General features: G+C 35.9%; 1 protein-coding gene across 5 annotated transcripts in view; it reads left to right on the forward strand.

The window, feature by feature from the left end:
- Nucleotides 1-25,684, forward strand: part of LOC143212397 (transcription elongation regulator 1) — a 70,603-nt gene that overhangs the window by 24,841 nt on the left and 20,078 nt on the right. For all 5 annotated transcript variants that reach the window (XM_076431182.1, XM_076431177.1, XM_076431181.1 and 2 more), the window contains 4 exons: nt 12,118-12,278; nt 12,371-12,579; nt 12,672-12,822; nt 20,475-20,921. In XM_076431182.1, the coding sequence (XP_076287297.1) occupies nt 12,118-12,278; nt 12,371-12,579; nt 12,672-12,822; nt 20,475-20,921 (968 nt within the window). The remainder of the gene's footprint in view (nt 1-12,117; nt 12,279-12,370; nt 12,580-12,671; nt 12,823-20,474; nt 20,922-25,684) is intronic.

A 25,684-nucleotide genomic window follows, 5' to 3' on the forward strand; every position in this document is an offset into this window, starting at 1 on the left:
AGGTACGCTGGTGAGTGTAGCGCGCGGGCGTGTTGGAAAGGATACGTAGGGGCAATAGTAGGCTATGGTGGGGGTATGGTTCAGTACCACACAGTGATGCCAGAATCATGGGTCGTGGGTTTTTTCCCCTCCCCTCGCTCAGCCGACTCGACCCCCCACTCTGACGCACCGTCGTCGCCAGGTTGCTTCTACTGCGCACGCGCTACACGAACGTATCTCTACTCTGTCCGTGTGAGTGCCTGTTCGATTGCACGCGCGTTACACACTCCAGCGTACCTCTACTCTGTCCGTGTGCGCTGTTTGTGCGCTTGCGCCAGCCACAATCTATTTTTAGCACTCTCCATCCACATCCACGCCTGCTTGACGGAAACGAAACTGATTCTGAAATTCGGCCGTCGAGCCGTCGAGCGTATCAATCGCAATCTGGAGCTAGCCTTCGAGTCCCCGCGTGCAGCGAGTTTTATTTTTATTTTTCATTACTTTTTTAATTACATTTTTTAACCTTCCAAAAAATTCAAATATATATTATATGTATATTCGTAAGTTTGAACCCTCTATCTCAACCAGGAGGGTAGTGAAAGGGTAAAAACTAATTATTGGTTTTTCCCACATTTTCCCTATTTAATGGTATACTTAAAAATTCTAGAAAAATTCTACAAAATTGTAGATATTATTCCTTATGATTGTGAATTTTTTCAGATTTTTTGCAAATAGTAAGTATGAAAAATCGTATAGCCGGATATAAGATGGTCAAAAGTGCTCATCTTATATAGTCAGACATAAAAAAAAGAATTAATCAAGTAAAAAAAATGTATACCTATGCCGGGAGCGAACCTAGTATAAGCAGTCAACAGTCGAACGCCTGACGCGTTTTTTTTTTTTTTAAACATGTTTATTGAATATATTAGTACAATCAGAGTTAACAGGAGTCAACAAAAATAATAAAAATCTCCACACAGTATTGCTATGTTAAGCTGATTGTTCGCTCGCGTGCGAATCTCGGTGTTTCACAAATCTTTGGACGGTGGAAGAATAAATAGGAACTGTGTAACGGTTGGATTACTTGTAAGCTGAGGCGCCTTAAGGGATAATGGAAGGGAGAATGGGGAAAAAGTTTTATTAAAAAAAAACCCCTTAACAGTCTTTGGTATAGGATGTTTGCTTAAGTACTACTTAGGGACTAACTTATTGCTAACAACGATATATACATATTGTATACATATAATATTAGGTAGCTATCGTGCCACGGTACAATATGATGATGTTGAGTTTTACATGTAGATCTCTCAAGTCATTTAAGTGGCCCTAGTGTGATGTTGGGCACTATAATTTTCCGCTCGAGTAGCTCTCGCATGTGAGTGTCATTTGGTGAGAGCCACCAGCATTTTTTTTTATCTATAGTCGATGAAAATCTTGATGATCTTTCCTAGGTATGAACGCCTAACGCGCTGAGCCAACTGAATTGTTGGAAACGTGATTTATATTTCTAGATGTAATGTCTATACTGTAGAAATATTAATTAAGTTGATTTCATTTTTTAATTACTTCTGTAGAATGCTCAAGGTTTATCAGAGCCTGATAGATTTGCAGAATAAATAGAACGTAACAATTTTAAGGTTAGCTTAGTTCTTCGCGGAAAAAACGTCGAAAAAATCGGTTTTTATTTTTTTTAACAACAGCGCACCAAACCGAAAAATCTGAAAAATTCATGAACAATACTTATAACAATATACTGCTACTGTAAAAATATAAATGTGGACACTCTAGAACTTCCATGTGAAATCTGCATTTTTTCAATTTTTTTGAGGTTTTTGATTTTTTACAAGCAGGATATTTCCCTTTTAAAAATCTGAAACTAATTGCAAAGTATGTATTTGGGTTCTTGACATGTGTCAGATTTTTTTCAGAATCTCTAAACGTCATTAACTAGGGAAAATAGGCCAAAAACTGATTTTTCGATTTTACCCCATAACTACCCTCCCGATCGAGATACAGGGTTGAAATTTTGCACAGTATGTTTTTTCTTGGTGTTCTATCGAATGGCACATCGTCGATAAAATTCGGCTCAAGGGCATTTTTGACTATCTTATCCGGCTATACCCATTGGCTATTTACAACCAAAAAGTTTGAAATTGGTCTCAATCGCGTGTATGCTATTAGGCAGAATGTTGTGTGATTAAAAATTAATTTGGATGAGCACTTTTGACCATCTTATATCCGGCTATACGATTTTTCATACTTACTATTTGCAAAAAATCTGAAAAAATTCACAATCATAAGGAATAATATCTACAATTTTGTAGAATTTTTAAGTATACCATTAAATAGGGAAAATGTGGGAAAAACCAATAATTAGTTTTTACCCTTTCACTACCCTCCTGGTTGAGATAAAGGGTTCAAACTTACGAATATACATATAATATATATTTAAATTTTTTGGAAGGTTAAAAAATGTAATTAAAAAAGTAATGAAAAATAAAAATAAAACTCGCTGCACGCGGGGACTCGAAGGCTAGCTCCAGATTGCGATTGATACGCTCGACGGCTCGACGGCCGAATTTCAGAATCAGTTTCGTTTCCGTCAAGCAGGCGTGGATGTGGATGGAGAGTGCTAAAAATAGATTGTGGCTGGCGCAAGCGCACAAGCAGCGCACACGGACAGAGTAGAGGTACGCTGGTGTGTGTAGCGCGCGTGCAATCGAACAGGCATGCACTCACACGGACAGAGCAGAGATACGTTCGTGTAGCGCGTGCGCAGTAGAAGCAACCTGGCGACGACGGTGCGTCAGAGTGGGGGGTCGAGTCGGCTGAGCGAGCGGAGGGGAAAAAACCCACGACCCATGATTCTGGCATCACTGATCACTGGTACCACAGTACCACAGCCTTGGCATCAGTGCTGGAATCGCGTCGACCGAATCGACGATCGACCCGTGTGTGGATGAAATCGCGTCCGCCGCATGAATCGTACATGACGAGCAAGACGTACGAACTTCACGACGCGATTACAATCGACCCGTGTGTGGACGGCCTAAAAATTATTACATTAATATAAAGTGTAATTTATGTTGCGTTCCGCAGAAAAAACCAAATGTTCTAAGAAAAACAACCTACTTGCTAAGTGAACAAATTATTTTAAACTCTTTACAACTTTATAACACATGTTGATTCTATGCATGTGATATCCGAACTGAGGACAAAGGTTAGAACTTTAGAACTTGAGGAGGCAATGAATTTCAATGAATCAGAAAACATCGATCGACCCATTGGTCGATCAATATTTGGCCGTAAATATTTACGGTGAAAAATCCAAGTAACAAGTTTCCACTGTTTGTATACCATACGAAGTTGTGGTAAATTATTAATTGACATTCAATTTACTTTTGGTGCATTTTAAACCTTTAATAGATTTTATTTGTTAGAAAAATGTTTTATTTATTTTATTTTTCTAACAAATAAAATCTGTTAACAAATTACAAAATATACACAAATGCACACATTATACAATCATTTTTCAGAATCAAATCATACAAATCTTTTCAAATTCTGCGGGGTGCTCAAGGTACCCCATTTTATCGAGAAGCTTACGTTACTGAGGCTGCAAGCGCTTCTAGCGGCCATCCATCGTACGAAAAATGCTGCACGATATCGGAACCAGTGTTCCCAGATGGGTCACCTTTTCTCGCGCATGCGCGTCCAAAACAGTAACGTATCTATGATGAGGCGATGATGTAGCAGAGCCCTGAGGCAGCTAAATATGTATATCGGCGGGAATGTACCGAAACAATCTGTTCCGGACAAAAAGACTGCAGGACGTGTCCTACGAATTACAAAATATACAGAAGTACACTTGTCATACATTCGTTTTGTCATAATCAAATCATATTAATTTCGTAAAATTCTGCGGGGCGCTCAAGGTGCCACATTTTCTCGAGAATCGTACTTTACTGAGGGTGAAAATGCCGCGCATGCGCGAAAAAAGGTGACCCGTCAGGGATCGGAATTGGGATCGGAACCAGTGATTCCAGACGGGTCACCTTTTTCGCGCATGCGCGGCGTTTTCAGCCCCAGTAAAGTGTGCTTCTCGAGGAAATGTGGCACCTTGAGCGCCACACAGAATTTTACGAAATTAATATGATTTGATTATGACAAAACGAATGTATGACAAGTGTACTTCTGTATATTTTGTAACTCGTAGGACACGTCCTGCAGTCTTTTTGTCCGGAACAAATTGTTTCGGTACATTCAAGAAATTGATATAATCTGATTTTGAAAAACGAATGTATGACAAGTGTATTTGTATATATAACCATATATGTATACATATGAAATATTGAAATATGATATATATTTATATAATAATCTAATTCAGACTTATTCTATTGTATTTTGAGGATGGGGAAGGGAAGGAGTGCTGAAATAATTATGCAAGATAAATAATAAACAATAAAATATTTTATTTGGCAGACACAATTATAGAATACCAACATTTGTTGCTAGGGTAAGGGAAACTGCCAAAACCTTACCAGTACACTGTCACAAATCAAAAATTACATAGTACCTCAGCGCTCTGCTACATCGTCGCCTGGTCGCCTCATCATAGATACGTTACTGTTTTGGACGCGCATGCGCGAAAAAAGGTGACCCGTCTGGAATCACTGATCGGAACACTGGTGACCAGTGTTCTGAACCAGTAACTAGTCCTCAGTGTCCTCAGGGCTCAGTCCTCAGTTCGTATATCACAGGCATGGAATCAACATGTGTTATAAAGTTGTAAAGAGTTTAAAATAATTGATTCACTTAGCAAGTAGGATGTTTTTTCTTAGAACATTTGGTTTTTTCTGCGGAACGCAATATAAATTACATTTTATATTAATTTAATAATTTTTGCAGACGCAATTATATCAAAAATTTTTTTTGAAACGTTGAAAGTTTTGTGGTAAGGGCATAGCCGGATAAGGTAGTCAAAAATGCCCTTGAGCCGAATTTTATCGACGATGTGCCATTCGATAGAGCACCAAGAAAAAACATACTGTGCAAAATTTCAACCCTGTATCTCGATCGGGAGGGTAGTTATGGGGTAAAATCGAAAAATCAGTTTTTGGCCTATTTTACCTAGTTAATGACGCTTAAAAATTCTGAAAAAAATCTGACACATGTCAAAAACCCAAATACATACTTTGCAATTAGTTTCAGATTTTTAAAAGGGAAATATCCTGCTTGTAAAAAATCAAAAACCTCAAAAAAATTGAAAAAATGCAGATTTCACATGGAAGTTCTAGAGTGTCCACATTTATATTTTTACAGTAGCAGTATATTGTTATAAGTATTGTTCATGAATTTTTTCAGATTTTTCAGTTTGGTGCGCCGTTGTTAAAAAAAATAAAAACCGATTTTTTCGACGTTTTTTCCGCGAAGAACTAAGCTAACCTTAAAATTGTTGCGTTCTATTTATTCTGTAAGTCTATCAGGCTCTGGTAAACCTTGAGCATTCTACAGAAGTAATTAAAAAATGAAATCAACTCAATTAATATTTCTACAGTATAAACATTACATCTAGAAATATCACTCACGTTTCCAACAGCTCAAATGGCTCAGCGTGTTAGGCGTTCGACTGTTGATCTGCTTATACTAGGTTCGCTCCCGGCATAGGTATACATTTTTTTTACTTGATTAATTCTTTTTTTTTTATGTCTAACTATATAATAATCAATGGTGTGTTTGTAGATTTCTTTTAGAAGCAATATCTACATATTCAAAAAATATTTCAAGGTGAAATTCGCAAAAAAATTATAATACATTGGTTGTGCGGATCTTAATTATCTTAGTTTCATTTTATCGTGTTTTCTGTAAAGCATATTTTATTTTATCGATGAATTGAAGGATTTATTTATGTTGAAAATTGGAGGAACTTCTGGCAGTACTCGACATTTTCAGCAGTAATTCCATTTATGTGTCTTCGAGTTTTAAATACTTTGTTATAGAGAAAAGAAAGAAATTCAAGTTGTAGAAATGGCTCTATTGTTGTTTACTTCTTTTGAGGCATTCAATTTGGAACCTCGTCTCTTATGCGGAACAGCAATTGTTGTGTATGTACCACTCAGGGTTGCTAATGAAATATTTCACAGTGAAAGCAGATGTTCCGATACTTGTCAAAGTAAACTAACGAATCTATAAAAGCATATTTAGAATGACAAACTTTTGATGTTTCATTAATTTTTACCTTTGTTTACCTTTTCTTTTCTTTACTCGCCTTACGACTCTGTTAGACACAACTACTGTATTTGGTGTATTTTACCTTAAAATACTTTTTAAATGTTTCAATATTGCTTTTAAAAGAATTCTACAAAAATATCCTTGACTAGTGTGAAGTTAGAAATAAAAAAGGAAGAGAATTGATGAAATAAAAAAAATAGACCTACGACGGGCGCGAACCTAGTATAGGCCGGTCCACAATCGAATGCCTAACGCACTGAGCCAACTGAACTGTTGGAAACGTGAGTGATATTTCTAGATGTAATGTTCATACTGTAGAAATATTAATTAAGTTGATTTCATTTTTTAATTACTTCTGTAGAATGCTCAAGGTTTATCAGAGCCAGATAGACTTACAGAATAAATAGAACGTAACAATTTTAAGGTTAGCTTAGTTCTTCACGGAAAAAACGTCGAGAAAATCGGTTTTTATTTTTTTTAACAACGGCGCACCAAACCGAAAAATCTGAAAAAATTCATGAACAATACTTATAACAATATACTGCTACTGTAAAAATATAAATACTGTCACTCTAAAACTTCCATGTGAAATCTGCATTTTTTCGATTTTTTTGAGGTTTTTGATTTTTTACAAGCAGGATTTCCATTTTAAAAATCTGAAACCAATTGCAAAGTATGTATTTGGGTTTTTGACATGTGTCAGATTTTTTTCAGAATTTTTAAGCGTCATTAACTAGGTAAAATAGGCCAAAAACTGATTTTTCGATTTTACCCCATAACTACCCTCCCGATCGAGATACAGGGTTGAAATTTTGCACAGTATGTTTTTTCTTGGTGCTCTATCGAATGGCACATCGTCGATAAAATTCGGCTCAAGGGCATTTTTGACTATCTTATCCGGCTATGCCCTTTGCAAAATTGCTTAAGCTTTAGCATCAGATCGAACCAGTGCGCTGAGAAAACATTAATATATACTGTAATTATTCCTGCTCTGCCCTTCTATATTCCTTCTTTGCGAATTGGCATCTCCACTTGAATTCTGACCGCCACTTATTCTTAATTTTTTCCCATCCTTTCTCTTTCGTTCATGTCTCGGTAAGACCCATAAAATCAAAGCTCTGAATTTATTTCCAAAAATCACTGTCTTTAATCGAGATTCCCGCAACGTTCCAGAAGTTCATTTTACCCATTCATTTCCTTTCGTTTGCCCTTTCTTTACTCGTGCCCTGGTTGATCCGTCGATTTATTAAAAATCCTGATATCCCCTATTGACAGGTCTTTTTTATAATTTCTCATTCCACTCTATCCGTCTTCCCTCTACCATTAACTTCTGGTAACCTACCTTCGCACTTCTACCTTTATTCCTCTCCCCACTCATAACTCCGTCAAAAATTGTTGTATCGATATTGTTAAACATTGTTTTGAAAACCTGAAACCTCTAGTTTCGGATGCTCTGTTTCAAATTGTTGCTATGTTGGTTTTTTACAAAGTTATAGCGAGATGAAGACAACATTGACGGTTAACCAAAATTTTGTGCAACTTTGGAACATCACACGGGGAGCAACAAATTTTCTTTATAAATCGCGTTAATATCATTTGGACGGGCTATCTTTCCTGTGTATATTGTGTGGTTGTTGAATATTGTACGATCTTTTTTTTTCTAATTATTCAACATTGAAGTAAATATGGTATTTTTAACTTTAAGTGGCTCCAGAAAGCGAAAAAATTATCGTAGAATCTTGTGCAAAAAAGCAATAAAAAGAGCGTTTCTTTCTCTTTAAGAAACTGTGGTTTTTTCAAAATCCTGAGGTCGTAGACAAATTTTGAGACCAGATTTGAAATCAGCGTGAACATTTTCTTGAAATTCTACATGTTTCACGAAAATTTCTCAACGCTAAAAAACGTTCGTACCATAATCTCCCTATTTCTCCCACGTTCTGCAAAGTTTCAGCTTTAATTTTTAAAAAATTTCATCGCTCTACCTCATTTCTATCGAAAGTTCTTTGATTTTGAATCGAGTTTGGTTGGATGGTTTGGACCTCCACTGTGGGCCGGCGCGGCGCGGCGCGGCGCGGCGCACAGTGTCGCGAAATGCCTGTCTTTTGGACAAAAATCAATAACTTTCGTTCTGTTCATGATAGAGACATGAAACAAAATGGGTTTTCTTCTTTATATTGAAAGCAATCTGAACATGATATTATTATAAATATAGTAATTTATTTAAACAATAAAAACGATTTTAATAAACAAAATTTAATTTTTTTGCGCGCTATTAGTACGTGATATTTACAATTTTTAGGTAGCATAATTAATATGTAAGTATAATAGAAATATAAGTACAATAAATAATAATAAATACATAAAAATAATAGATAATGATAAATACATAAAAATAATAGATAAAAATAAATACATATAAGTATAATAGAAAATATAGATATTAAAAAAACAACTGTTTCCCTTAAATTATTCATTTTATTATAAATTATTCATATAAACTATAAATTATATTTTTATTTATTTACAATTATAAATTATAAATTATTCATAATTATCAGAATCTGAATCTTCGCTTTCTACAAGTGAACGACATACCTGATACCAGAATTCGTATAATACATTCATTTTACTGCGGGAAAATTTACACACGTTATCTGCCTAGGAGAAAATGTGAAACGTGTTTTTAAAATATATAAAAAGTAGATTAATTTTTTTTGTTAATAACTTTTTTATAAACAATGACCAGCGAGTAACACCATTACAACATTATTCGGGGTGCTGACCTGGACAACATATTAAAAAATCAGCGTGATCAGAGGGTGTTAACTTTTTGTAAATAATTATCAATGATATTAGAACCTTAATTTTTATTTATTTAATCATATCTGTAATTTATGTAATATAAACATTCTTTTATTTATTCAACAACCGTAGTCAAATCTCATATATCTACAACAGGATATCCGCGTACTCGGCTGCTGACCGGTTCTTGCTACATATTTTGTTAAATAACTCTGATATTCGCCGGAAGTCGCAAATTAGACTTATATAATATCAAAATATACTATCTGAGGAATAGACACAGCCAAAATCACTGATACGTTCGGATACGTTTTTTTTTTAACCTCTGGTAAAGATTAGGGAAACCTATAAAATTTTATTGTTTCATTTCAGGTCAATTATTATGTTGCATATAAGTATTACAAAATTTTTAAAGTTGAATTACAATTAGCCAACCCCTAGCCATTATTTCCTAAAAAAATTATTTCCTAGAAACGTGTTTTGTTCATATCACAACGTAAACAAGTTACGCTGATAATTGATGTACTATTTTATCTTCCTAATATTCGCTTACAAGATTCCCTGCAACTAATTTTCTACTGCATTTTTAAAATTTTTGTTTTCAAAAAATGATTATTTGGACATTTTAACATAGTATGAACATAGTTTTGAATCGATATGAAGATGTGACTTTTTCGATTTTTGTCCATGGTTTGCGACACTGTGCGGCGGTAGCGTATTCATTGTCAGAGATGTCAGGCAGCCGCTGTACGTGACGCGCTAATTTCTGCGAAGCACTAACTTCAAACACAACTGCCATAGGTAAAAAAATGTCGCAGCGAGTCCATGGGGTACTCAATCGAATCGGCAGAATCTCTGCTTCAATCTGACGTTCGGATCATGGTATTACGATCATTTCTCGCCAAGATACAGCAAGTTAAACGAAAAATGGAAATTGTGCAGTTTTTAAGCATATTTTCAGAAGCACCTTGTATATCGAAATGTTAATGAAATTGAAAAAACAAAAAGGAATGCCTGGAAGAGAAAGAAACGCTCTTTCTATTGCTTTTTTGCACAAGATTCTACGATCATTTTTTCGCTTTCCGGAGCCAGTTAAAGTTAAAAAGCCCAAATTTATTCAATGTTGAATAACTCGAATAAAAAAAATCGCACAATATTCAACAACCACACAATTTTCACAGGAAAGATAGCCCTTCCAAATGACATTAACGCGATTTATCAAAAAAATTTGTTGCTCCCAGTGTGATGTTCCAAAGTTGCACAAAATTTTTGTTAACCGTCAATGTTGTCTTCGTCTCGCTATAACTTTGTAAAAAACCAACATATCAACAATTTGAAACAGTGCATCTGAAACTACAGGCTTTCAAACCATTGTTTAACGATATCGGTACAGCAATTTTTCACAGAGTTATGATCACGTAAATTGGTACCAATTTTTCGGGTTTGTACAAGTGATCCCTTAATTCTTTCGAGGAGTGTATTATTGGAAAAATGGCCAAAAATTTGGATAGACACATTCTTGTTACGTTTATAAAATAATGTGAAACCCTTATTTCTAGAGATCCGTTAACCTAGCGTTAAATGTTTAGTAATTGATTAAGTACTAACATATTTAATAATGCCAACAATATTTTGAATAATGGTGCTGCAATTTTGATTGGTGACTACGAGTCACCGCTCGAGTGCCAAGGGTTAAAAACAATTGTGCGCTGTGAATTTGAAATCTTGAAAATATAGGGACGGGTGAATGATTTGTGATACTCTGTGTAAATGTGATTTGATATACACTAGGGATGCCGATTATTTTCAAAAACATCGATTTTTCTGAATCGATTATAATCGAAGCTTAAGAATCGATCCACTAAAAAATCGTTTCCAAATAATCGATGTTTTGAATAATCGATTTTTTTTAGAAATGTCTAAAAATGATAAAAAAACGAAGATCAAAATTTTGTTGGACATTTTTATTAAAGAAATAAAGTAATAATAATTATTATATTGCGGATCTTTATGCATTTATAGCAAAATTGAGTATATGAAAATCGAAGAAGTTGAAAAATTTTTTAAATTGAAGATATCAATATATAATTTCTCCTCTATACATATATTAAGATCATTACGGGGAGAGGTAACATTCAATTTAGTTTCTATTTCTTGCAATCGGTGTAGAAAATTTTTATTTTGCATATAGATTCAGTCTAATAACCAATCTTCGAAGGGCAATGATACATATATACATATATATGTCGTTGCGCGTCAACCAATGGTCGCGTGGTCGGCCGAGTACGAGTAGAGAATTAACCAATGAACGAATTTCGTTAGAATCATTATGTGTAGTAGAATTGTCGTGTTTTAGGAACACTTATATAGTTACTTTTGATGCTAGTTGGATCTCTTATTCTCTTTATACAGTCCCCGCATAAACACTCCACGGTCTCCACGTATAGTCATACAATTTGCCATAAAAATCGATTATTTTTACAATTTTAGAATCGATTATTTGTAAAAATCGGATATTGAAGAATCGATTCTAAAAATCGATTTATTTTATGAAAATGATCGATTTTTTAAATAATCGATTAATAATCGGCATCCCTAATATACACAGAGTTGGGCAGTATTTAAATACTTTTCGTCTCGGCTCTAGAACGCCATCTCTGTACTACGATATGGAGTAACGAATAAACCATTAACCAACCATTAAAATTATTTAAATACCGATTGGAATAAAAGATACATAACGTTTATTCATTATTCGACTTTTATTTAAATAATTTTGTATTCGCCGAGAATGTATTCGATGAATAATAGTTACAAATTGTATTCGAAGCTTCGAATACATCCACTTCGAATACAATTTATAACTATTATTCATCGAATACATTCTCGGCGAATACAAGATTATTTGAATAAAAGTCGAATAAAAGATATTTTTGTATTCGAACCTTCGAATAACGAATAGAAATTTTGTATCTTTTATTCGTTATTCGAAATTTGTATTTAAATACAATTCAAAGACAATGTATTTAAATACAATTTTTTCCCAACACTAGATATACATTAGGTTAAAGAAGATAAAATGAATTACTGATTTTATGCTAGCTGTAACAACAAAAGAAGAAGAAGAAAAGGAAAATAAAAAAACTATTGATATCGGCAAAGAGGCTGCAATAGAAGCGGAAGTTCGAGCTGCTAGAGAAAGAGCAATCGTTCCCCTGGAAACACGCATTAAATCGTTCAGAGATATGCTTGCAGAAAAAGATGTAAATATCACACAACACACAACTTTTAATGCAGTTACGTGACTAATGTTAGATCACTATATTTATGTACTTGTCTCTATGAATTTTTGTAGGTATCCGCGTTCAGTACATGGGAAAAAGAACTTCATAAAATAGTGTTCGATCCGCGGTACCTGCTTTTGACGTCGAAGGAGAGGAAACAAGTGTTCGAGAAGTATGTAAAGGAGAGGGCAGAAGAAGAGAGGCGGGAAAAGAGGAACAAAATGAAGGAACGGAAGGAACAGTTTCAGAAATTATTGGAAGAAGCTGGTCTTCACGGGAAGTACGTAATGTTCTGTACTTTGTAAATGTTCTTGAAGATTTTTCCAAATATTTCTTAATCAATTTGAGAAATAACTGATCGATTTTGCTTAGGTCATCGTTTAGTGATTTTGCTCAAAAACATGGGCGCGATGAACGCTTTAAGAATGTAGAAAAGATGCGTGAACGAGAGAGCCTTTTCAACGAATATCTTCTGGAAGTGCGAAAAAAGGAAAAAGAGGAAAAAACAGCAAAACGAGAACAGGTATTTATATTTTATTGATACGCGTGATTTATTTGCAATGCAAACATTACTTTTCAGGATTCAAGCTACAATATATAAAACAAAAAATTTTATGAATATAATTTAGACATTCAATGCCATAAGTAAGAAGAAATTCTAAAATTACATTACCTTATTCGCGTGACAAAAAGCATATCAAGTTTTTCAAGATATCTGAGAATTATGGTATCCCTTTTTCGCTAAATTCTTTCACAATTTTCAGACTGTTTGGTAGTTTTTAGAATGATATTTCTAGAAACTCGGTTACAACGGTTTGAGAATATATATCTAGTCTTTCACGTGTGATCGAAGTTGTCTTATTATTGTTGGGTACCTCAATTCTCTAAAGGTATCCACGTATTACGAAACAGAAGTTCTTTTCGGATACAATACCATCAAACCTTTCCCTTCTCCATAACAGACTTCATTAAGGTTCTCATTCATACATCCTCCATTTTGTTCGAAGAAATCGTATATAGTACATTATTCAAGATATAACAAATAAAATCTAGACATAGCATATACTGATCTATACATTCGTACGGTTTAAACGACAGCTGAACAAGTTCTTTGTTCAGCGAACGCTTGTATGTAAACGACAAAATTTACATTTCTCTATTGTTCGTTAAAGAACGACGAGATTATATGCTATTGTTGAGTGAGATTCGACGATGTGCGTTAACATAAGAGACACGAGCAAAGAAGTACTGAAAAAACGTTCTGATCTGAGATAGGAGAGGATAATATACTTAATGAATTTACATTTTCAGCGATAATTGATACATTCTTTCAGGTTCTATAGGTATGTTACTATTTTGTTCCACTTGTAAGATTATCTAATATGAATTCCTAAAATTAATGGCTGAAGAACACATACCAGGAGAAGTTTCTCTAATAATTCTCTACTCCAGTAGATTTTCTCGATAGACAAAAGTTTTGTAGCTGTAAGATGGGAGATGTAGAGAATAAAATCTTAGTATGTGACGGTTCCTTATATACTTATGTGTTCTAAACTCTCCACTTCAGTCAGGAGGCAGGCAGGACAGGTTCCGTATGTGGAGTGGCTTGGTTCTGAAGCTGGTTGGTGGCATGGATGATGTCATCTACCATCCCCACCTACACTGCGTGGCACAGTTGGCACACCCTCGCGCGCCGCATTCTTTACTCCAAAGCAGAGTCATGAGAATGAACGAACTCGGTATTTGTATATTACTCGTAATCCTCGTTACTTCAAAAGATTAACTTTTTCCCCAAAGTTCAAAACCAATCTCAATGAAATTGAATAGAATTCAGTTAGACGGGGTGGTACACCCAGATATATGGTAGCATCAATTCCATTACGTACTTACAGATCTTATTCTGTTTCCTGGAGATAAAGAACCGTTATATCTGTCTTGACAAACAAGCTACCAGTTTTTATCACGTTCAATGTATTGACATAACACCGAATTCACTTTCTTTTTATATTCGTTGATATTCGCGTATCATTTTAGCAAATGCCGTCACTGCAGTTCTCTGCCGATAATAGTTTTATTGACACGGTGTAATAGAATTAATATTTGCAGAAGGAACACGCGCGAACGAAATACTTAATTATTCGTTGGAACACGTCTTGTACGGTTAGAATTCTTTTTATGTCAATACGTGCTATATTCAAATTGATACGTATATTTAAAATTGATCGAGTGCATTTCAATTGGTACAATAGTTAATATTTTTTTTTCTGTATCGTAAAAATTACAAATATTTTTACTTTGCAAGAGGTACAATGCAATTTTTGTTTCCAAAGAAGTCTAGCAAAACATCAAATATGAGTACACAGATATGCAATAGAATGAGTGTGCTTTTATGAAATTTGGTTTGTATCCTTCGGAGACCCTTGACTGCTTTCGTCTTAAGAAACATAGAAGTGGGCTTTGAAAACAACTGTACTGAGATAGAAGTTACTTGAAGTTGCGGCACAGATTTTTGACCTCTTTTAAAATATACATATGTAGGGTCAGGATCCGAGTAATAACTGTAAGGGTAAATTCAAGACCAAAATGTGCCAGCATCTATATGAGCTGTGATCGTATTTTCGATACAAATTGAACATGTACTTAAGATTAGTCGAGTACACATATTAACATGTTATTTTAATTATATTAAAATTGTAGGTCGTTCATAAATTACGTAATGGGAATTTTGGCATGAGTACGATTTCCGTGGCCCCTCGTTTTGAGGTTATATTTGTGTTCTTGGGGTTATTTCAAGAAAAAAATGTACAATATTGTATAAATATATATACATATACATATATACATATACAATGTCATGGTGTCAAATCGGCCTGGTTTAGCCGGTAAAGTAGATAAAATAAAATAGAATAAACACATACGAAAATCCAGGAGTAAGTAGTATGTCACTCTCGTTATACAAATATGGGTGACCTTCTTTTTATTTAGAAACACTGGGTGCGTGTTAAGCACCGGGGTGGGTGAGTCTGGTATTGTCTGTGTGGGGAGCTGCCTCCCTAAACGTATTTAAAGTTTACTGTAGTTGCAACCAAAATTTAACAAAGCTTTTTCGTAATTATCTCGGAAACTAAGTCCGAGCGACGCACAGTGGTCCGAGAACGCGATTTTACTGGCCAAAAGTCAAAATGTCATTGGATCTTTATAAAAGTTGATAATCAGATGTTTTTGAGATGTCACTGATAACGAATCTGACATAAAAAATGAAAAATTCAAAATGGTGGATTCAATACTACATATGCACATGTAGTCTGGAAATTCGTTTTTCGTAGTCAAAATTAAAGAGACACACAATCGACATTTTTCAACGCAATAAATTTGTATATAATTATATTTCCGATGTTGATTCTAAATTATTCAAATATTTCAACATGGCTAATTCGAATTCCTCTTCATCTATTTACATCTTCTGCATCATCAAAGATTAGATGTTGTCAGGGCCCGCTCTAGGGGGGGGGGACAACCCGGGCATTTGCCCGGGGCGCCAAAATTTAGGGGCGCCATTTTGGCTTTGGCTGTAAGTGTGAGAAAAATATTGATGTTTTAAATATTCAATTAATAGAAAATTTCAGACTACCCTTGCCAGACAATTTTGCTAAAAAAAAAAAAAAGGTAATTTTGTTCAGCGCTGTGCTTAGTGCTTAAAAAGTAACCGCTAGAGCGGGCCCTGATGTTGTTCTAACCATTTATCGTAATTCGCTTTAAAGCGCTTTAGTGACCGATGACAATTTTTACATTTCTGGGATAAATTATTGCAAAAAAGACGTACTTTTTGTTTAATGGACTTTCTAGTTTCGTCAAAAGTCACTTCATTGATTTTATCAAAAATAACATCAGACACAGCAATTACTTTCCTGCTCGGATCACCTTCATTATACCATGCATTAAAAAGATCCTCATTTTTAAAGTTGTATTTGTCTACAAATATAAAAATAATTAAACTTTTGATGTCAAGACAGTATGATGGAAAGGTTAAAGTGGAACATACTTTCCGACATTGTAATTCAAAATTATTTTCAACTCTTAAACTAAATTACACACTATATAAATGAATTAAAAATATGTAGAATGTATGTATTTACAATTACATACATAAATATGTTCAACTATAATTATATAACTAACTATAATACACAATTTGACACACATAAAACTTGGCAAAATCCATCAGTACAGATGTTTCCACGTGAATATTCGATTGAAGCTCTAACTTGATCAAAAACAAGCAGTGTGGCCAGATTCATGTTGAAACCGACATCTTTTCCCCCTCCAGGCTCTCCACCTTATCCCCTTCCACTATCCTATTCCACCGTTCAGTCCCTACCGCGCACGCGCAACGTGTCTTCCATTCGCCTCACTCTGCCTCACTCTATTCTCGTCGCGCAACGTGTCACATATTACTCTGTTCATCAGAGAGGGGGTACTTGGCAGTGATGCCAGAATCATGGGTCGTGGGTTTTTTCCCCTCCGCTCGCTCAGCCGACTCGACCCCCCACTCTGACGCACCATCGTCACCACGTTGCTTCTACTGCGCACGCGCTACACACGAACGTATCTCTATCAGAGTATCTCGGCAGAGTAGACGACGGTGCGTGGCAACGACGGTGCGTCAGAGTGGGGGGTCGAGTCGGCTGAGCGAGCGGAGGGGAAAAAACCCACGACGCGTGATTCTGGCATCACTGGGTACTTGTATTCCCCCCGATTCCTTTTCGATTACCCCTGTCTGGACACACTGAAAACAAGTATGCTCGACGAGAACCAATTATTTCTGTGAATCTGATCAATGTAATACAATGTAACAGTTTATATAAAGAAATACTATACATATATGTAACAAGCAGATACGACTCGCGCAGTCTAAACATTAGAGTCCAAGTCAACTATGCTATCCAGACGCCAAAATACCGCAGAATTTTATTTCTTATTGTAATTATCGTATAAACTACACGGCTGCAGCAGGCTGCACCTAAAATTCATATGCTCTTATTCGAGATTGTTTAAACTTTTATATAAAACAAGTCTGATGTCTAACACTTTTATACATTTTTTTAAAAGCCTTCCCAAAGTTTAAATTGCCAATAATATTGCAGCATTCGTACATGGATTAAATAATGTTAGGAACCTAATTAAATAATGAAAACATGCCTACTAATATACAGGGTGAGTCCGAAGAAACAGGACACCTAAATATCTCCGTTACTTTTCGTTGTGAAAAAAACTTCTTAGGACAAAGTTACACTATTTGAAGGGCCACATGTAACGGTGTAAGAGAAAAAATTTTCGATGTCATTTTTTTAACGAGATTTCAAGGTCATTGATATTTTTTTAAATGGAATGAGGTATTTTTTAATACATCAATCGATGCAGCTGGACATTCGTTATAAAAAAGTATTAACCCATGTATGTCGAAAAGTTAGTAGTTCAGGAGATAATTCAATTTAAATAACTCTCAAACACCATTACTTTTGTACTAAGACATTAGCGTTTACTTGCCAGTTAAATTGAAGAGTTGAAATTGAAATTGAAAAATCGGCGTTAAAAATGAAATTGAAAAATTGAAATTGAAGAGTTGAAATTGAAAAATTGAAGTTGAAATTGAAATTGAAGGGTTGATATCGAAATTGAAGTTGAAATGGAAAAATTGATGTTGAAATTGTAAAATTGAAGTTAAAATTGAAAAATTGCCGTTGAAATTGAAGGGTTGATATTGAAATTAAAGTTGAAGGGTTGATATTGAAATTAAAGTTGAAGGGTTGATATTGAAATTAAAGTTGATATTAACGAAATGAAATTGAAAAATTGAAGTTGAAATGGAAGAGTTGAAAATGAAGTTGAAATTGAAAAATTGAAGTTGAAAATGAATTTGTAGAGTTGATATTGAAATTGAAGTTGAAATTGAAATTGATGTTAGCGTTTACTTACTTGTGTAACGTTTTAGTACGACAGTAATTGTGTTTTAGAGTTATTTAAATTGAAATATCTCGTGAACTACTAACTTTTCGACATACATAGGTTAGTACAGTTGCATCGATTGATGTATTAAACAATACCTCATTCCATTTTAAAAAATATCGATGACCTTGAAATCTCATAAAAAAATGACCTCGAAAATTTTTTCCCTTACACCGTTACATGTGGCACTTCAAACAGTGTAACTTTGTCCTACAGAAGTATTTTTGTACAACGAAAAGTAACGGAGATATTTAAGTGTTCTGTTTCTTCGGACTCACCCTGTATATAAAAAATTGATTCAAACCTGTTATACATATGTATAATGCTCTATAATGAGTTCTTAGAATAATTAGTTTCACTTTGAATTTCAGAATTTTGTCTTTGGAACGTTACCCTCGGTTACACAATTATCTGAAATGGATAATATTTTGGATTTTGATGGTTTGAAGTGTTGTTACTTTATAGCCAACAAAGTTTTTTTTAAATGTTCAACTTCGAAAATTGGCTTTGGGCCAGTAAAATCGCGTTCTCGACCGCACTGTGCGACGGATAGATGTATCGACAAAAGTTGTTCAGATTGTTGTCCTTGACAACATACGTCAAGGTGAAGGTCGTCCGAGTTGGGTCCCCTCATAGCTATATTTACCGGAGGCAGTTGTTCTGCAACTTCACCAAAATATAAGGGTCCATTCCGTTGCACGCATAATGCGCATACACTGTATAGTGTAGTATATGAGTCTATGCATACACTATACAGTGTATGCGCATTATGCGTGCAACGGAATGGACCCTGTATATACTCGGAAACTGCGCAGCTGATAAAAAAATGTCATGCGACATAAATTGTTGGAAATTTCATTTTCTACAAAAAAGGTCTCTTTGATATTTTGCCATATTTCGCATAGTTACCGAGATATTTGCAAATTTATAGAAAACGGGAAATCTACTTTACCGGCTAAACCAGGCCGATTTGACACCATGTTATATATACATTTTTTTCCTGAAATAACCCCAAGGACACAAATATAACCTCGAAACGAGGGGCCACGGAAATCGTACTCTCCCCGGAATTTTTAATACGATGATATTAGTTTCTAATTCGCATTAATGTAGGATAAAGTAGCCAGAAACGTAAAATCGTGAAAAAAAACATAGTTAAATACATGAAAATCATTTATGACCATGGTATAAGATTTTTAGTTAGAACGTAACGTAGTCTAATAATTCGCTGAAGCAATTTGATTGATTGGACACTCCAAAGATACTGGTCAAGCTTAATTTTAAGATTTTCTGTTTTATTTGTTAAGAGTTTTATATATTTAGCGTATCTCATGTCACGCACTATCTACGGCAATGATGACTATGCAACATATAGATTTATATGCATTGAAACGGTACTGTGGTGAAAAAATGGTTTGGAAAGATAGTGCCTCGTTTCGTAATTTGAACGGCTGAAAGCTTTTAATATTTTAAAAATCTCGTGACAATAATACTAACGATTGTTTTCATTTCAGCAAGGGCAGCAGATATAAATCTATTTATTTTATGCTACCGTTTCATCATTAAACAAAAGCAGACCTTTTTCATTCGTCATTTGCGGCGGCGTTGGTTTATAATCATTTGCTTTGCTGCTTTCTATAAATTCCATCGTGCCGAATGTTTAATGATGATTCGGTTGGAAATAATTATTCTTGCAGCTATAATCAGTATAATTTTTTTCAGCGAATCTGACCAGCTTATTTCATTAAAAATTCCAACAAGTAGAGCCCTTAACGTTGCGATACCTTCTGACACGAACGAATGACATGAATGACTATTTCTTCTACCCCTAACGAAAATGTAGTTTGAAAACCATTAAAAAGGTTTGCAAGTTGAAATAGTTTGATCCACATTACAAGTCATTAACTTCTTTTCGAATTTAATCATAATTACGATAACAATCTACATATATTGTCGAAGTGATTGTAATGTGGCTGAACGTGTATAAGTCATTGGTTGATAGAATATTAAGCGTGCATGACTATTAAAACTGAAACAATTAAAAAGATTAAAAAAAAAAGAATGAATAAGATACAGCTTCAATTTTAAGAGAGAATTGTATAAATTAGAGTATAAGCAAAAGCTGATTGTTCTTCAATAATGAAAACTCTTATGATAAATGCGTTTCAGGTGAAAAAGGAATTCATAGCGATGCTACGCGAACACAAAGACATCGACAGACATTCGCATTGGAGTGATTGTAAGAAAAAATTGGAATCTGATTGGAGGTACAGAGTGGTAGAGTCAGCAAGCACACGGGAGGATTGGTTTAGGGATTACATACGCATGCTAAAAGAGGAGAGGAAAAAGGAGAAGGAGAAAGACAAAGACCACCGGCATAGGGACAAAGACCATCACAAGTCGGAGAAAAAAGAGAGGGACAGGAAGGATGTTGATAAGTACAAGGAGAAATCCTCCAAGGATCGGGCTGACAAGGATAGTTCGAAGGACAAAAAACAACGAAGAAGCGAAGTACTGACGGAAGAGAACGGTAAAGACAAAAAGGAAACGATCGTGGAGAAAGAGAGCGGTGAAATCGAGGATAACGATGAGAAACCAATGAAGAAAGAAAATGATGTAAGTATTTCTCGAAAATATTAGGTGTGCAAATAAGTTCTCGGCCTTTTTTCGTCAAGTATGTTTTAATCGATAAAGTAAACTCCATTTTCTTCTACATACTTCTTCCACTTCTCGGGCAGACGACGAACCCCTTCACCAAGGGTTTTCACCAAAAAAAGATGGCGGTTTTGACTCGCTGAAGTCTGCGAGGCATTTTTTGACTTCTTCAACTGTTTGGAAAAATGTTTATCCACCAAATGATGTTGTAGCGATCTAAACAAGTGATAATCTGACGGAGCTAAGGTCTGGTGAATACGCCGGGTGTGGCAAAACTTCCCAGCCCAACGAATCCAGAGCGCCATTGGTCGTTTTTGCTGCGTGTGGTCTCAACTTGTTGCTTTCCGACAGCACGTGTGGAACCCAGCGACCCTGCTTTTCAATTTTTCCTAGCTTTTTCAGCCGAACGGAAACGTTTTGAGCGTTACGTCTAACCCAGTAGCACGCTCTGTTTGCGTTTGGCAAGGATTTTCTTCGAGCAATTGCTCCAAATCCTCGTTAGGAAATATCTTCGGCGCTCCTGCTTCCTCGACATCTTCGAGGTCGAAATTTCCACTCCGGGATTTTCGGAACCACTTCTTGATGGTGCTGATAGATACAACATCTTCTCCCAATGCCTCACATATCATCTCCTTAGCCTTGGAACTGTTTTTTCAGTTGATATTCGAAAAGCATACAATGCCTAATATGCGTCTTTTGGCAACTCATATTGTTATTGTGGTTACAATAATATTTTGTAGTTACGTTAAGCTGTTAGTCGGGTAATTTACTCTATTAGGTTGGTATTAAAATATCCCCCAACCGGAAAATAAATGTTTTGGTTCGAATACTTAATACAGCCGTTTTTATCAGGCCGAGAACTTATTTGTACACTTAATATGTCAAGGTTTAAGAAACCGATTTTTCATCCACTTGCAGCCATTTGACGAAAAGAGTTTAGAGCAAGAGTTGCAGGGTATGGACTGCGCAATAGATATATCAGTAGAAAAATTTCGAAAACAGTTTGTTTTCATGCCGAAATAGTGGTCACCTTGGGTTTTACAAATAGGCACACATATTTTTCTTTTTACCATATTTAAAGTACATCGAGACGAATTCAAAACATTTACAGTAGTGGACATGTGAAATATTTTTTCGTTGTATTCGACTTTAGGACAGTGTAAACATTGTTCGCGAAGAGGTTACTAAAGTATTGAATTTATGATAAGTTATATAATTACAAAGTGAGGTGGATCGGAAATATTCAGAGATGATACAGCGTCGATTGTCTCTCGGAAGTGTAACACACAGACTGCCTCATCATCCCAGTGCGCCCAGATTCCACGCTTTTTTTCGCGCATGCGCGGCTTTTCAGCCTCAGTAAAGTACGCTTCGCGAGGAAATGTGGCACCTTGAGCGCCATGCCGAATGGAACTGATTATGAAAAACGAATGCATGACAAGTGTATTTGTATATAAATTCGTGTATACATATGAAATATTGAAATATAATATATATATACAGGGTGTCCCAAAATTCGTGAAAATCCCGAAAGGGGGTGGTCCCTGAGACCATTCTAAGAGACATTTTCCTTTGCACCAATGTCAACTGCGGCTTTGTTTAGGAGTTATTAACGAAAAACACGGACCAATCAGAGCGCGTCCTGGCCCGCCGCGCCGCGCCGCGCCGCGCCGGCAAGCGTGTGTCGGTGGTACGCCGTGACATCGCAACGAACAAGAGTTTCTCGATAATGTGAATCCTCTCCGATTTCGATGAGCTTTGGATACGTTGTCCAGACCATGATTCTGAACAACATTTCTCTTTAGACTTTTTGGCGATCGGCTTTAGTTTACGAGATAATCGTAAAAAAAGAGAAGAAGCAGAAACTGATTGAATTAAAAACTCACGTATTCAGCCGTAAATCCATTTGCTGCTTCGAAATGTGTGTCACTGGGTCACTCGGTGACGAACTGCACATATGTCTTCAGGTACACGGCAGTACCGAAAGCCAAGGGACGTACGGCCAGGTCGACGAGCTGCACAGCCGGTGGTAGAAGGCCTAAGGGATGCGCGGTCAAGTCGACGATCCAGAATTTAACTTTCACTTTCGAATCGATAAATAATTCGTATGTTTATTTTACACAGATGTCTTGAAATTTTTTCACACTCACAATCACTGTTCACATTTGTCAACACATAGTTATGCACTAATAATAATTGCCATATCCCTTGTACTGCTGCACAAATCACAACAATCAGGTAATGCAATCACTAGACTGCGGATTTCATGCATTTGTAGCAAACATGAGTAGGTGCATTTTAATACAGTAGAGAGATTAAAATAATTTCAAAGCATCATAGTATTATTTTCAACTTCTTAAAATGATCACAGTGCGAATCAAATATCTGTCTGGCTCCTGTCCCTTGTAATAGCAGCAGCCAACATTCATTTTGCATAAAGATTCGCAGTCTAGTGATTAGTTTAAATATCACAGTCAAAAAAACAGCTAATACATAGCAACCGTTAGCTTTGAATTTACAAGTCTTTGGAGATGTTCTCTCTACCGCGGCTCGAACGACACTGATTTTCGGCAAGATTTTTCTAAAGAATTTAGGAAGGGCATTTAGAGTGTCGAAATTCGAAATGCACGCTGTAGCACGAGAACGACGGGACGGTTGGACAAAAAACAGGATACGAGAAGGACCGCTTTAAGACTTATGGTAATCACATGTTTAGGTTTTCCTGTAGATTGGTACGCAGAGTCGATGGGTAACCGTTCGAAAACGTCGTCTGTCCTTCTTTTAGAAAGTTTCTTAAGGAAGGTATAGGACAATAGGGATGCTACGCCGACCTGACATTTTTACCCCTTGCTGGGTAAAAGGACGGATGACGTTTTCGAACAGTTACCCATCGACTCTACGTACCAACCTGCAGGAAAAACTAAACATGTGTTTGCCACAAAGCTTACAGCGGTCCTTCTCGCATTCTGTTTTTCGTCTAACCGTCCCGTCGTTCTCGTGCTACAGCGTGCATTTCGAATTTCGACACTCTAAATGCCCTTCCTAAATTCTTTAGAAAAATCTTGAGGAAAATCAGTGTCGTTCGAGCCGCGGTAGAGAGAACATCTCCAAAGACTTGTAAATTCAAAGCTAACGGTTGCTATGTATTAGCTGTTTTTTTGACTGTGATATTTAAACTAATCACTAGACTGCGAATCTTTATGCAAAATGAATGTTGGCTGCCGCTATTACAAGGGACAGGAGCCAGACAGATATTTGATTCGCACTGTGATCATTTTAAGAAGTTGAAAATAATACTATGATGCTTTGAAATTATTTTAATCTCTCTACTGTATTAAAATGCACCTACTCGTGTTTGCTACAAATGCATGAAATCCGCAGTCTAGTGATTGCATTACCTGATTGTTGTGATTTGTGCAGCAGTACAAGGGATATGGCAATTATTATTAGTGCATAACTATGTGTTGACAAATGTGAACAGTGATTGTGAGTGTGGAAAAATTTCAAGGCATCTGTGTGAAATAAACATACGAATTATTTATCGATTCGAAAGTGAAAGTTAAATTCTGGATCGTCGACTTGACCGCGCATCCCTTAGGCCTTCTACCACCGGCTGTGCAGCTCGTCGACCTGGCCGTACGTCCCTTGGCTTTCGGTACTGCCGTGTACCTGAAGACATATGTGCAGTTCGTCACCGAGTGACCCAGTGACACACATTTCGAAGCAGCAAATGGATTTACGGCTGAATACGTGAGTTTTTAATTCAATCAGTTTCTGCTTCTTCTCTTTTTTTATGATTATCTCGTAAACTAAAGCCGATCGCCAAAAAGTCTAAAGAGAAATGTTGTTCAGAATCATGGTCTTGACAACGTATCCAAAGCTCATCGAAATCGGAGAGGAGATAGTTCAGATAGTACATCGATCGATTTACAATTACAAGTTACTTATCTCGTAAACTAAAGCCGATCGCCAAAAAGTCTAAAGAGAAATGTTGTTCAGAATCATGGTCTTGACAACATATCCAAAGCTCATCAAAATCGGAGAGGGTTCACATTATCGAGAAACTCTTGTTCGTTGCGATGTCGCGGCGTACCACCGACACTCGCTTGCCGGCGAGGCGTGGCGCGCCGGGCCAGGGCGCGCTCTGATTGGTCCGTGTTTTTCGTTAATAACTCCTAAACAAAGCCGCAGTTGACATTGGTGCAAAGGAAAATGTCTCTTAGAATGGTCTCAGGAACCACCCCCTTTCGGGATTTTCACGAATTTTGGGACACCCTGTATATATATATTCAGATAATAATATAATTCCGACTTATTCTATTGTATTTAGAGGATGGGGAAGAGGGAAGGAGTGCTAAAATAATTAACAACAATTACAACAAAACGTTTGTAGCTCATTGCAATGTTGACCGATTTCGATGAAATTTTCAGTATGCATATAAGTTACCGAAATCTATAAAACACATTTTTTAAATTAACGTTACAGGCCCAGATAAAAAAGTTGGCAAAACATCATATTTTAAAATTTTGTATAATTCCTACCAATTGCAATCGTAATAAATTTTAGTTTACTTATTCTCTAGTGAACTAGTCGGTCTAACATCTTAAAAAAATTCAAGTCCTTTGGACCAATTTCTAAAAAGTTATGCGATTTTTAAGCGTGTCCACTTATTATCGCCGCTGACTGTAGCTGCCTCAGGGCTCTGCTACATCATCGCATCGGC

The sequence above is a fragment of the Lasioglossum baleicum genome, chromosome 9 (assembly GCF_051020765.1).
Source record: "Lasioglossum baleicum chromosome 9, iyLasBale1, whole genome shotgun sequence".
In the NCBI taxonomy this organism is placed as follows: Eukaryota; Metazoa; Arthropoda; class Insecta; order Hymenoptera; family Halictidae; genus Lasioglossum; species Lasioglossum baleicum.